The 14,354-nt window shown below is 41.5% G+C and overlaps 1 protein-coding gene across 1 annotated transcript in view; it reads left to right on the top strand.

The window, feature by feature from the left end:
* The window catches only part of tmem178bb (transmembrane protein 178Bb), a 63,037-nt gene extending 48,978 nt beyond the window's left edge, over window positions 1-14,059 (top strand). The window contains exons 4-5 of the mRNA XM_087830890.1: window positions 7,558-7,695; window positions 10,907-14,059. Of these exons, the coding sequence (XP_087687016.1) occupies window positions 7,558-7,695; window positions 10,907-11,157 (389 nt within the window). The 3' untranslated portion in view covers window positions 11,158-14,059. The remainder of the gene's footprint in view (window positions 1-7,557; window positions 7,696-10,906) is intronic.
* The last annotated feature ends 295 nt before the right edge of the window (window positions 14,060-14,354 follow it).

The following is a 14,354-nucleotide window of genomic DNA, read 5'->3' as shown; positions in this document are numbered from 1 at the left end:
TTCATTTCCTCCTACAATCAGGAGCAAAACAGGAAACTTGTAATAATGAACAACATATAATCCAACTGCTCTGTTAAACTCATTAAACACACTAAAAGGGAATTCCAAAAATACTTTAACCATTTAAACATGTATTTCATATTTCAACACATTTTAATAACTGGCAGTTTTAACCTGGTTACAAATAAATAACTTGATTAATTGAAATGAAAAAAACAATTAAAGAAAAACAGGAAAATGTAAAATTATTATTTTTTAAACACCATTAGGATGCCTGGTTGACCCGGGGTTTTTGAGTTTATTATATTATTTATCATTTCTAGTCTTTGGTTTCTTTGAGTTCTGTCTTATGGTTTATGTCTCTGTCTCCCCTTGTCAAGTTCGTCTCTGTGTATCCTTAGCTGTTATATCCCCGTGTCCAGTCAGTGTCTGTCTGCCCTGGTCCCACGTCTCTGTTCCCTCTGTTGTAGTGCCTGCATGTCAGTGTCTTTAGTTCAGTCTGTGTTATGTTTCCTGTTTTACTTTGAAAGTCTGTCTCATGTAAATGCGTCTGGTTTTGCTTCCTTTGTCTCGTTAGGCCTGATTTGCCCCAGCTGTGTTTCCCTCCTGTTACTCCCTGATTGCTCCCTCTGTGTATTTAAGCCCTGTGTTTCTCTGTGTCTGTGTCGTGGTCTACCCTCTTTTATGCTGTGTGTTCTGTCTGTCTGCTCAAGTAAGTTTATTTGGATTTTTGTTACGTTTGCCAGCAATAAAAGCTGAGTTTTGAAATACTCTTTTGCCTCCTTACCACCACTGCTGCCTGCACACAGCCCTAACCTGACAACATGTACTCAATAAATCAGTAGACTAACATATAATATCCATATATTCTCTTATTCAGGTTCATGGGGGGGTGGAGCCAAGAGGCGGGGTCAGTCTGTCGCAGGGCTCACACACAGACAACCATTCAAACTCACACTCACACCTACGGCTAATTTAATCAGCACTTCACCAAACCTCACTGGACTGTGGGGGGACCCACACAAACATGTCTCATGCTGATTTGTAAAAAAAATATTATTAATCGTGTAAATTTCCTGCACCTGTAATAGACGTCCAGATGAGTCATGACGTCCAAAAAAAAGACCCAAAGTTCAAATGTCGAGCGTCATGTTGACATCAGAGTTGGGTGATGATTGGATGTCCAATTGTGGACCTAGTGTGGTCGTCGTATGGAAGTCCAGAATAAGTCACTGGCAGACAGACCCAATATAGACGTGATCTGAAACTCTTGGATGGGAAGTGAAACATCTTCAAAAAACATCCATTTGCCTCCTTTCAAGACTAAATCAAGAGTACAGATGACTTAAGGTTAAGCAACAAATTGTATTGTGCAATTTATTTTGGTTCATCAGGGGGAAAAATATGACACTGATTCTGTAAAACTGCATGTATCAGATATGATGTACTGCACGTTAATGCAATCACTGTGCATGGCTTTTCTCAGTAAGGTGAGTTACATATTACCACCCATTTTGCACGCTAAACATCTCTCACGGGACACAAACCGGACAGGATAAGAAAATGTGTTGTTTTCCTTTCACAGTGCAGGTGGACGTGCTTCCTGTTGTGAGCTACATTAAACCTTATGCATGCCCCGAACACTTATTTGCACACCTGCATCTTCCATCAGGGGCTAAACTGAATGAACAGACGATGTAAAATGTGCACACAGATTAAACAGCTCCAGAATCTGTTGTTTTGAGCTCCTTTGTTTACTACCATGCAGCTGCATTTAAAGTTGCTTTAAAATGTGACAGAAAACCGAGCAGATAGGATGCGTTTGTGTGGCTTTGCACGTCTTGAACACAAGCATCCCTGAGCCAGGACCTCGGTGTAATGGAAAAACTGTGTTGAGCTTTAAAGCTGTGTGGCATCAGGTTTGTCAAGTTGGCTTCTCAGCACTGTCGCTTATCTCCCCAGTGCACATGGGCAGCAGGATCGCTCTGCAGTCTGGAAAACCAAGGTCATCTCCCTCGCCTCTCTTCTCTGTGGCGAACAGAAACAGTACTGCTCAGACGCAGCACGCACCGCCAAAGACAAACTGCTAGATGCTGAAAAAAGCAAATAAACAATTTGTCAGAACTTCACGTTCAATTTCAATGGTTTCCCTGCACAGTCGGAAAAACAGATGGAATTTCTATCCTATCTAAACTGAAACAAGACAATCCGCTGTGGAAACTCAGTGAAGCTAAATTAAAAACACAAAGTCAAAATGAAATGAAAATACAAACTAATTAGAAAATACAAACTAATTAGAAAATACAAAACTATAATAACTCTGATTAGGATGTCGTTTGGACTGGAGGTCTGCCCAGCGCTACCAGAGCAGAATAGCAGACATACAGGAACCGTGACAAAGGTCGTCCACGGCCAAATACCACCAGACAGGTGCTGAAAAACCAGCTAAATGTAAGGAATAATATCCAAGGCATCGATGCGAACGCCCTACTGGTCATCAGATACTCAGCTGGAATAATAAACTGGCCTCTAGACGAGATAGATGCCACTGATGTCGAAGTCACGATGCAAAAACTCCTCACAGTGCAGACGGAGGCCTCTGTCTGAAGTCCAGCACCCCCAGGCTCTGTGAGCAACAGAAGGAGGAGGACCAGCGAGTCCACGACCATAAAATAGGATGAAACACGGAGCATCAGGGAAATGGGTCCCTGAGCTGCTCCAAGAACGCCTCAGGCACCTGGAGACAGATGGTGATAGACTTGGTAGAATTACAGTTATTAAAGGTAGAAGTAGAAGCATAATTAATCCTTTTCGCTGACGATGCAGTTCTGTTGACTTCATCGGGTGGTGGCCTCCAGCTTCCAAATGGCCAAAGCAAAACCTCATCTTCCTCCTAAAGACCTAGAAAAACGTATTCATGCCTTCAACCCTTCTAGACTGGACTACTGCATTTCAGCACTCGTCTCTCCATCACTTGCACTTAGTCCAAAATGCTGCTGCACATCTTTTAACAGGTGTTAGAAGGTATGAATCACTCCAGTTTTATTATTATCCATTAGGGGGGGGGAATGGATACTGTGTAGCATGGTGATATTTTGTTTGCTAATAATGTATGGATACAGGGACAGCAGAAATCGATACTTTGTTACAAAAAAGGTTTTTGTGCTCTGACTTCAGAGCATGTTGATCCTTTTTCTGAGCAAGAATCCTGACATTCCTTCACTGTCCAAATGTGTTTAATAAACATGACAGTTTACTTATTTTAATTTAAGACATGTTTTATTTTACTTAAGTTTGAAACTTTTTTATTTAATGTAAAATTATATTTTGTTTTAATTTACTTTCAAATTCTTCAGTTGCTGAAGGGGCTGCATAGTTTTCATAAACTGCATAGTTCAGAATAGCTATAATTGTACCAGATGGTTGATTCAGTTAAGTTGGACTAGACTGTAATACAAACCGTTCAGTTTGTCAACAATCAAACTGAAATGAGAGAAAGACTGAGTGTGAGACTTTGATATTAGAGAAAATGAATATTGATAAAGTTTACCTTTATGTACAGAATCTGAATATCGCAAAATATTTTAAAAAATTGCAATAATATCGTATCGTGAGTTAAGTATTGTGATAATATCGTATCGAGGGATGTATGGTGATTCCCACCTCTAGTATCCATTATCGTATTGAAGTTAAGATTCTTTTACTTACTCTCAAAGTTTTAATTGGTACAGCGTCCAGTTACTCAAGCAAACTCCTCAACATATATAAGAGCTGAGATCATCCAGACAGATGCTCTTAGTACTGCCGAGGTCTCGACTGAGTGAAGTGATAACTGAGCTTAAAAGTGAAGATGTCGATTTACCTTTCGATCCACATCCGTCCAGTGTTCCCTGTAAGCTGTGCGCGTGCGCAATTGCGCACTGCTGGCGTCTCTGCGCACAAAAAATCTACCTGAATTGAAATTAAAAGTAAAACTTTGTAGTTTTGCAGTGTTAGTCAGTGACTGGCTGCTCCTGTATGGGATTAGTGAAGCCACGTTAATGACAACATGAAGCATTGGAGACGTGAGCAGGACAGACAGAACAAGTGTGGACTTTATACCAGTTTTTAAATTGTGTTGATCGGCCACGTAAAACCAGAGTTATGATAAAATATCTGCAATGTTTGTTTTTCTTCCTGAATACTGTCGTTGTTTATATTTTATATAAAAACAGCATTTTATAAGGAAAACACTCGAAAGCCTGTGAGCAAAGACAAAACCAAAAAAAAAACAGCCTTTCCTATTGGTGGAAAAATGCACCATGTCGACCAATCAATGGCAACATGACATTTAGTTGTTTAAGAAGGGGGAAGTTTTAGGAGTGACGGCGTGTTTGAGATGTGAGAGATTTGCGACGTTTAGCACAAATCTTGTGTAGTTAGTGTGTAGTGAGTGTGTAGTCAGTGTGTAGTGAGTGTGTAGTGAGTGTGTAGTCAGTAGTGTAGTGAGTGTGTAGTGAGTGTGTAGTCAGTAGTGTTGTTGTGTGTCAGAACAATGAGGCGACTGCTGAGTGTTACAGGTGTTACAGCAGTGACACATCTGCTGCTGTCAGGCCTGCAGGTATCAGGCTGTTGTTCTCCTTCATCTCAGATTGGACAGAAATTATTTTTGGAGTGGCACAAATAATTTGTGTGGCATCAGATTTGATGCAGAACAGCTGATTGTTCTGTAAATAGTTTGAAATGTTTGTTTAAAAACACCTTGGCTGCATTTTTAGGTAAACAGCTGCAAAACACTTTGTTTGCAAAACTCAGTAACTTTTTTGAAGAAGTAACTATATCATTAATTGCCCAACATTGGTCATTATTTACTGTATTTGCAGACAGAGTTACAGACTCATAATACAAGTCAGAGCTTTATATATATATATATATATATATATATATATATATATATATATATATATATATCAGGGAGTTTGTGTGTTCAGACACATGAAACATTAGAGGGAGCGTTGCTACGTCATCTTTCACATCAACTGTGGAACGAGGTCGTGGATCCAAGCAGTGAAACGATGGCTTCTCCCACAGAGATGCAGCAGGTTCAGTGTGGATGGCGAGGTGCCCATAACAGCTCACCAGAGCCTTCTGTTATGGCCTTATGCATCTCTATAAACCTTCACCATGACCACATGTTGTCGAACTCTCGAGTGACACGTCATGAACACAGAGTTGAATCTTTAAAAACTCCACTCTGTCTAGGTAGAGCGCTGATTTCATTAACAAATCAATGTTTCGGTTCCCAGAAACAGGATCATGTGAAGTGCATTAAGATGCATCCAAAACACTCTCACACTTGTCTGCCAGTGAAACGTTCAGCTTGACTCAAACGTGTTTCAAAGGACATAGAAACACACGCCTGTGTTCATCTTGTGTTTTATTTTCCAGGAATGAAACTGACCTAACAGTTCAACCCACACAGAAGCAGCTTGTTGAAGCTCTTTGCTTTGGTGTCCATATCATGTCCAGCTGGACTTCTTAGACATGTCAACATCACTTTGACAAAGGTCCATTCAAAAAGAAAGACTCATCATTAGCACCTCTGGTGTGTAGCGATGCACAGCAGGCGATTAAGCCTGATTGCTGTGATCTTCACCCAAGCACCAGAGTATTCAGTGCCACCTTTTCATAAGCAGAATTTCTAAATGGTTTGAAGCTGTAAATAATATCTTTAGTTTTGCTCAACGCACCATTACAGTGAACGGAGGACTTAATCTACTATAATTAGGAATCTGTGTGTGTTAACTTCTTAAACAAGCTCTGACGACCACACGCGACTTCCAAATGAGTAACTCTCTCTTCCACGCTCAGCATCTAGAGCTTTACTATCAAACGGTCTTTGAGCTCTACCTCTAAGTGCTCTCTGCCTCCCCCTCACTTCCTCTCCTGCCTTTGACTCATTCAAATGGCTTTCTGGCTCCAGTCTGAGTCGCTCACTTAGCAACTTGGCTACGGACCTCAAAAGATTAAGAAAATCTTGTGTCAAAAATTGCTGAGTCAGACAAGTCTGGTTTTATCAGCAGTGCCAGAAGTGTGTCCTATCAAAGGGACACACAGCAGCCAATAAGACAGCAGCCATTGTCTGTCAGCGCCTCTGTGCAATCTGCTGCATTTGGCCTCGCTTAGTTTCCTGGCCTTTTACACACAGACTCGTGTTGTACATTGGAAGACAAAAATGCCGTCCAGCTTGGCAGGAGAGAGGAACGACATCCAGGCACCAAACTGGATCGTTTCCCTTTTTCCCAGCAGGTTTCTTTCTCTGCTTTAAACCATCAGTGATTTAAAATATGAATTCATTTAGCAAAGATGCTCAGTTTACTCACTTTATCCTTTGATCGTAGTTGACACTGATGTGCAGGCCTCATCACCCTGGTCACGTGACACAGGTTTTGCTGCCCATTAAAGCAAAAGTGCTTAGAAATGCTGGAGGAGAGGATGCTGTTATTCCTCCATCTTCAGCTGCAGCTGATAGTCCTTGTTTTGTTCTGTTATCTTAATTACATAGTTATTAACCTCTGTCTCTCTTCCACAGCATGTCTTTATCCTGTCTTCCTTCTCTCACCCCAACCAATCACAGCAGATGGCCCCGCCCCTCCCTGAGCCTGGTTCTGCTGGAGGTTTCTTCCTGTTAAAAGGGAGTTTTTCCTTCCCACTGTCGCCAAAGTGCTGCTCATAGGGGGTCATATGATTGTTGGCTTTTCTCTGTATTATTGTAGGGTCGACCTTACAATATAAAGCACCATGAGAGGACTGTTGTTGTGATTTGGTGCTGTAGAAATAGAATAGAATAGAATAGAATCTAGTTCCAGATCAGGTTGCCCTGCTGCTACCCCCAGAGGAGTACTCTGCGTCTTCCTGTCTCTCTGTTTTGGTTTGTAGCTGGTCATTTGCAGCAGAGCTTCACCAGCTATAAACATTTTTATAATAAGTTTGCACCAACAGATTTCAGCTTCTCTCCATGCTTTTAAGAGTGATGTATCTGTTTGGCTCCACCCCACTCGCCGTGTGACCACGTGGGTCCTCGTCACTTGGCGAGTAACTTTGAGCTGGATAAAAGAAGCAAGCTCTTTACCTGCTGATGAAAACTGCCTGAGTCGAGGTCCTCGGCTGTACAGGTGCTGCTGACGTTGCCCGAGGCCGATTCTCTCGTGATAACGTCCCGAACACGCGTAGCTTTCCTCTCAGGTCCAGAGTTACTGGATTTCACTCTTTACAGCAGATGCTTTTGGAACATATGCAGGATGTGGTGTTTGAAATGTTACTGACATGTTGGCAATAATCTTCACAGCATTTTGTTGCCCCTTTTCTGTAAGTTAAATGAAGCACATGTCTATTTAAAATAATACATTAAAAAACAAAGTGTTCTTTTGCAACAACAATAAAACAACACATGAACTATTCACGTGTTGTTTCTGTCATGACCATGATATTCTGATTTCTCGTCACTCAAACAGAAGAAATAAGCTGCAGTATTTATTATAACCTTAACACTCAGTTTCTCTTATTGTCTTTCCTCAGACTTGCGGCGAATGACAGCTGGTTTCATGGGCATGGCCGTGGCCATCATCCTGTTCGGCTGGGTCATTGGTTTGCTGGGCTGCTGCTGGGACCGAGGCCTCATGCAATATGTGGCCGGCCTCCTCTTCCTAATGGGAGGTGAGTCTCAGAAACACACACACATACACACACACTAACTCAAGGACCTATGCAGTTTTCTCTGCCTTTATGTTTGTTGAAATATTTTTATCATCATTCGAATGATTTAAAGTCTATGTTTTCTTACACAAAATGATCCATGGCTACAAACCCTGGTGTTTTCCCACTTTGCTCTCCAGTGGGTTTGATGCATTTTAGAACTGCAGTCTTCTCCACTGACTTGCTGCTGACACTAACTTGGCCCTGTTGCTCTTAAACACCTTTGGTGGGTTCTTATAATCTATGCACAACAGTCTCTCCAAGCACTCAGAGGAGGAGACAATCCAGGGAAGGTCTGTACTACAGATGGACCGATCCGATATGACGTATCGGTCCGATACTGACCCAAATTACTGGATCGGATATCGGCGAGAAATAAAAAATGTAATCCGATCCATTAAATATCAAAAAGCACCTCACAGAACTAGCTACACGGCGTAACTCGGCTCATAACCGTAGCACGTCGGAGCAGTGTGGTCACGTGATAGAGCGGCTGTGTGTTTTTGTAGCGTCGCTACCAAACCAGCATTTCATCTCCGAGGAAGTTTTCCCGGAGAGAAGTAAAGCAAGAGTGTAAGTTCATCTCTGAATGTTTGTAAAGCTTAACAACTGATATATGGAGCATCTGCCTCTCTCTCTCTCTCTCTCTCTCTCTCTCTCCTGCTTCAATCATAAACTGATCAATGATCAGCTGATCGTCTCTCTTCTTTGTTTTTGGCCCACTTCTCACCAGAAAGAGGAAACCAGCAGCTGAACAGCAGCAGCACGTTTAAGCTTGATCAGCTGTTGTTAGAATTTATTTAATATTATTTCTACACCAGGATCTTTTTCTACAGCTGACGTAACTGTGCAGGGGCGGAGCTAGCAAAGTGTAGCCAGGGGGGCCGATAGGGCATGAACAGGGAAAAGGGGGCACAAAGACATACTTTTCTTTCTTATTCTCATTTAAAATGTCGAGCTTTTAATAAATAATTATCTGACTCTTACACCCAAAGTTTTAATCTGATGTAAATATATAGAAGTCCATTACTGTATATAGTAACTGTTAAGTCTAATATACTCTAGTAAGCTGTAGTACTTTTTCCTTTGGGAACCATCTGTGCAGTCTGCAGTTCTGTAGAAGAAAGATGTTGAATCTATTTAATTATTCTTGAAAATTGATCAGTTTTGCTGAACTATGAAATATTTTGGGCGCAGTGTGTTTTTTACATACAGGTATAACAGAATAGCTTTAGTGTTGTTGTTTATTTAAACTTGAGTATGAACTTATACAAAATGCAACAAAATATAAAAAAAAACAGTTTTATTGATTAAAAAACACTATATCGGATTCATATCGGTATCGGCAGATATCCAAATTTATGATATCGGTATCGGACATAAAAAAGTGGTATCGTGCCATCTCTAGTCTGTACACAAGGGGAAGAACGGTGACATTAGTTGCAAGGAAAACCCACCAGACTAAAGAACCGGGGCTTTATTAACAGCGTCGCTCAATGATCCAGCAAAGACTGAACCTCAGCCACCGTCTTAAGTTGTGCCTCTTGATGAAATCATTGGGAAAAGGTAACATCAACATCGACACAAGCACAGAGAGGACAGGGAGACACAAAGAGAAAGCAAAGCCTTCGACCAGATTCCAAAAGGTTGATTCTGCTCATCTGGATGTTTTCAGTGGGAGAAACGTTTCATCATCATCAGCTGACTGCAGCTTTATAAACAGGACATTTGCACAATGACTGAAACCAGCAGCACTGACTGAACACTGGGCTGGGAGGTCACTGATCAACGATGTGCACAGTATATGTGTTGTACATGTGTCTGACGGAGGATCTGTGAAGATGGGAAATAACTGTTCGATCGCCTGCTGGATCTGTCATTTCACTCAGTTTCTGATCGTTTCATTCAACTGTGAGAGAGAATTTCAAATAAATCCAGAAAGAAAACATGACATAAAAGAACTATTTGAAAAACTGAAGCGATGGAAAATGTTCATAACCAAGTGCTTCAACAGTTTAATAACCGTGGCCTTTCTGTCACGGCGGGGTGCGCCGGTGTGAGGAAAGAGGTAGACCTAGACGCAGACACGGTGGAGACAACACATAGTTTCAAAAACAAAGCGAGCCTTTATTGGCTGATTGCAGAAGAAAAACAAGGAACTAGGGAAACTAAGGAGGTTACGAACACTGTGTTAACAAAAAGGCTGTGACACTCTGTGACAAACTGAACACTGAGTCAACTAGAAAACACAGAAACACTGGAGTAAACCTGTGAAAACTGTGGTGAGGTTAACAGACGATCTGACACTGACTGAGTGGAAACACACAGACTAAATACACATAAGGAATGAGCAAAGGAAGTAGAATCACATGAAAACAGCTGACAACAATTAACATAATGACAGGACACGTGAAACTAAACATAACACAAAACCCTTTCAAAATAAAACAGGAAACATGAGGAGATCCAGACATGAACTTGACAAACAAAGAAAACTTGGACATGAAACATGGCAGACTAACTGGATAACTAGTTAAACCGAAATGAAACTAGACTAAAAAGAAAAACAAAACAAAACACCAAGAAACTCAGAATACTGGGTCACATGACCCAGGGCCATGACATATAAACATGACATAAAAGAACTATTTGAAAAACTGAAGCGATGAAAAGTGAAGGATGGAAAATGTTCATAACCAAGTGCTTCAACAGTTTAATGATCCGTGGCCTCATCCCAAATCTTCTGTCATTGTCGTGTTTGCATCATCCAGGGCTGCACCAGGCTGTGACTAACATGCAGGCACTGATTCAGAGTGTGTGTGTGCTTTAACTTTGGATTTGAGACGTTGCTCAGTCATGCTCATTTTATTGTGGGAAGTCAAAATCATAATTGCATTTGAGATTAATATTAAGGTGATTTTGCTGCTCTACCACAGCCCACTGTGACATTTCCACTGTGAATTCTCACAAATACTTCATGGATAATAACACTTAATGCATTAGGTGAAGCATTTGCAGTGAACACAATGCAGGGAAATGTTTTGGATCTATTCAAAGATAATTAAAGCAACTGCAGTTGTATTTTAAAGTTTGCATGATGTGACCTGTTCAGTTCCTGCTGCTGCTGCTCACCACAGCTGTCACATCTGTCAACATCTTGTTGTTTTTGCAGGAACCTTCTGCATCATCTCCCTCTGTACCTGCGTCGCTGGCATCAACTTCGAGCTCTCCCGTTACCCGCGGTACCTGTACAGCTTGCCCGATGACATCGGCCACGGCTACGGCTGGTCCATGTTCTGCGCCTGGGGAGGCCTCGGCCTCACGCTCATCTCCGGCTTCTTCTGCACTCTCGCGCCCTCCGTTCAACCAATACCGAGGTCTACCTGTCCCAAATCTCGACAGGAGAACGGCACCGTGTGCTAAAGCCGGCTGCGCCAGGCCAGCTGAACCCACAGACAAATCAAGCTATTCCATGTTTTCATGTGTCAGCTCATATCCGCTCTATCCTGGTTACAGATTTTGTGTGTGTGTGTGTTTAAAATGGGTGTCTTGATGATATCTTGAAAATACAAGAAAAAAACCTGAAGAACTGAAGAAATATCAAAAATTAAAAGTTGTGTTTATTTTTATTTTGTGGAGTAGATGCAGAAATGATCGTGACCAGGACAGACGTGAAGGAAACGATACGGAGACCACGAAAGACTAAATTGTAACGAGTGAGCGCTCGTGGAAAAATAGTGACTCCAGCCTGAGGACTGTTTCTGTTTACTGGTCTGCTGATTGTGGAGACGCTAACGGATTAATTGTTCAGAAGATCAAGTAGAGATCTGGTGAAACCTTCTTATGATCCTTTAAAGCTTTTTGTGGAATATCTCACAGCCAGTGGATCAAACATGAAACCATGTGACTATCAGGAGTGGGATCACATGAATTCTCCAACCTCTGGGGTCCTTCCAGTTACAAGTAACAGGCGAGATCCAGAAGAGAAGATCCAGGACTTCCACTGATGTACATTATTGTACAGAATATTCAAGAGAAATGACAACCAGGCATCGTCACGTTGGACCATTTCCATCGTTGTGTAGGTGCAGCACATTCCAGCGAATGATCCTAATCTAACGTTTCATACATGATTCCTCTTCTACTGAAACTTTTGCTTTTTACTGAACCTTCATGTTGTGAATGAACTGTTGACTCGCTCAATGCAAATGTTTCATTTTTCATTCTAGTCATAAGGCTAAGTGTGTGTGTGTGTGTGTGTGTGTGTGTGTCTTTACAAAAGAGTGATCGACTTGTCAAAGCGGCGCCTCAGCCTGAGCATGTAGGAAACAGAAGCTTTGATCAGCAGCGAGATGAAACGGCGAGCTGCAGTGTCCCGTTTAACCAAACTGACATCTGCCTCGACTTTTCTGGAGAGCCTCAGTCGACCCGGCAGATAAAGAAGTCGCTTTAAAAGGGGACAGCACGTTTAGCTCTGCTGAACATCTAGGGAACGTTTAGGTAATTACATCTAATGAGACACTTTTTGTCCCAGGGATCAGCAGAGGCAGCAGGTTATCTGCAGGGCCTCCTCGAAACAGGCATAAGGTTTGAAAGGTCTCAGCCACGAACCGTGAATCACAAATACATGGGCTTGAATTTACTCACATCATCAATTCACCAACACTGAGTCCAGCAGGCAGTTGTTGACAACATCCAGTTTGTGAAAGCGGAGACTTTAAATACCACCAGGGACAGACAGTTCAGTTCAATATAGTTCAAATCACAACAGTCACGTCAAAGCGCTTTATATTATAAGGTCGACCCTACATTAATACATACAGAGAAACTCAACAATCATATGACCCCCTATGAGCAGCACTTTGGCGACAGTGGGAAGGAAAAACTCCCTTTTAACAGGAAGAAACCTCCAGCAGAACCAGGCTCAGGGAGGGGCGGGGCCATCTGCTGTGATTGGTTAGTTAAGGGAGGATTGAGTTGATCCAGCCCTCGCTGTAAGTCTAAAGTCGAGCGGGTGTGTTACAGAACTATGACGTGTTGAAGATGAGACGGGACTGAGCGGCTTCGACGATTTCATTCCACTGGATTTATCTACTGAAATGTTACAATGTATCCAGCCAAGACTTAAACGCTGTGCTGGGATCTGTTCAGAATAACTTAGTTACAACTTGGATCATGTTTTTCTAGCTTCGGACATCAGTTGGTCATTACTGATGCTCATCTTTTGACTGTGTTGTTTTTGTTCTTGTTTATAGTTTTGTCTTTGTGTTGCTTAAGAAACATGATGGAGTACTCTGACACCAGGTTACTGTGACACGCGGATTAGCAGCTGCTGTCAGGAACTGCTTCGTTTGAATTAACATCATGATCGAACTGCCTTTTTCTTTCAGCACTGATGCTCAGCTGGTCAAACAGTCTTCGTCTTATAACACTTATACTCACATACAAGTAAACTGACATTTCCAAAGAAACATCTTTTTATCTCGAGACAAAATGAAAAATGTGAGAAAATATGAAATACATTATTTTATGGACAAACACTGGGCCACATAAGTCACAGACTGACACAATCATGAACTCAGATCACCTGTTCACCTGGTCTGTGGTCCAGACATTTGTAAAACACTGGGTCATCCTAAAGATTTTGAGCAGCTCACAGAATCTGAGCTTTAATACTAAACCTCCCAGTTTTTGTTTCTTCCATCTTAGACATTCGACAGTCAGCTATAAGTGGTATTATTGCAAAGTGGAACCTCTTAGGAGCTAAAGTGACTCAACCATGAGAGAGCAGATCATATAAAGTGGAGAGTAACTGAGTGCTGATGCTCGTAGTTAAGTCACCACCAATCTGCTGATCTAACAACGTCCTGTGGAGTCATCAAGACAACATCTGTGCATCAGAGCTTCATGGTATCTGTGGCTCAAATACTTTTGTGTATCTCAGAGTTTCAAAGATCGTATGGGAGCCCAGATGGCAAAGGCAATCATTACAGTCAGTAGAGGAGCACGATGAGACTATCTGTGACAAAATCTAAAATGAAAATATTAGAATTGGGAATGTCGTTTACTTGTATGGGAATATTTCTGTAGAAGGCAGGAGCTCTGTTATTTAAAATGTTCGTTGTCTATGTTCATAGCAGTGACAGCAGATGTGTTTCTCAGAGAGAAGCTTGTTGTTTCTTTTTAGACTTTCTTTATTCATTTTATTATTTATTTGTTGTCCTGTAACAAATGAATTCAGCATCATGAATGGTTTTCAGGAGTGTAAATAAAACATGAGGATGTAGTGTCTGATAAGTCCCAGTTTTATAAGATTGTCATGTTTGGCGCCCGTGTTGGCAGCGTTCCTCTAATCCTGTTTATGAGCTCGGACACATTTTCCAAAGTTACCTGAAAGACGTTTTTTAGTGTTTCTGGAAATTTAGGACCTTTATATAAAAGTGACGACAATTCCAACAGTAAGTACAATCCCACATGTGTCATGTACAGTAAGTAAATACTTAAAAACATACCCAGTAGAAAACATGGTGTAGCTTATGTGTCAGAAAAATAAAGCTAATGTGGAAGTTCATGAAAACTTACATTCATCTGCCACCAGATGGCGACAGTCCTACAGACGT

This window comes from Neolamprologus brichardi, chromosome 17 (assembly GCF_056152115.1).
Source record: "Neolamprologus brichardi isolate AB-2024 chromosome 17, ASM5615211v1, whole genome shotgun sequence".
Lineage (NCBI taxonomy): Eukaryota > Metazoa > Chordata > Actinopteri > Cichliformes > Cichlidae > Neolamprologus > Neolamprologus brichardi.
This window is presented reverse-complemented; position numbering and strand designations above follow the sequence as displayed.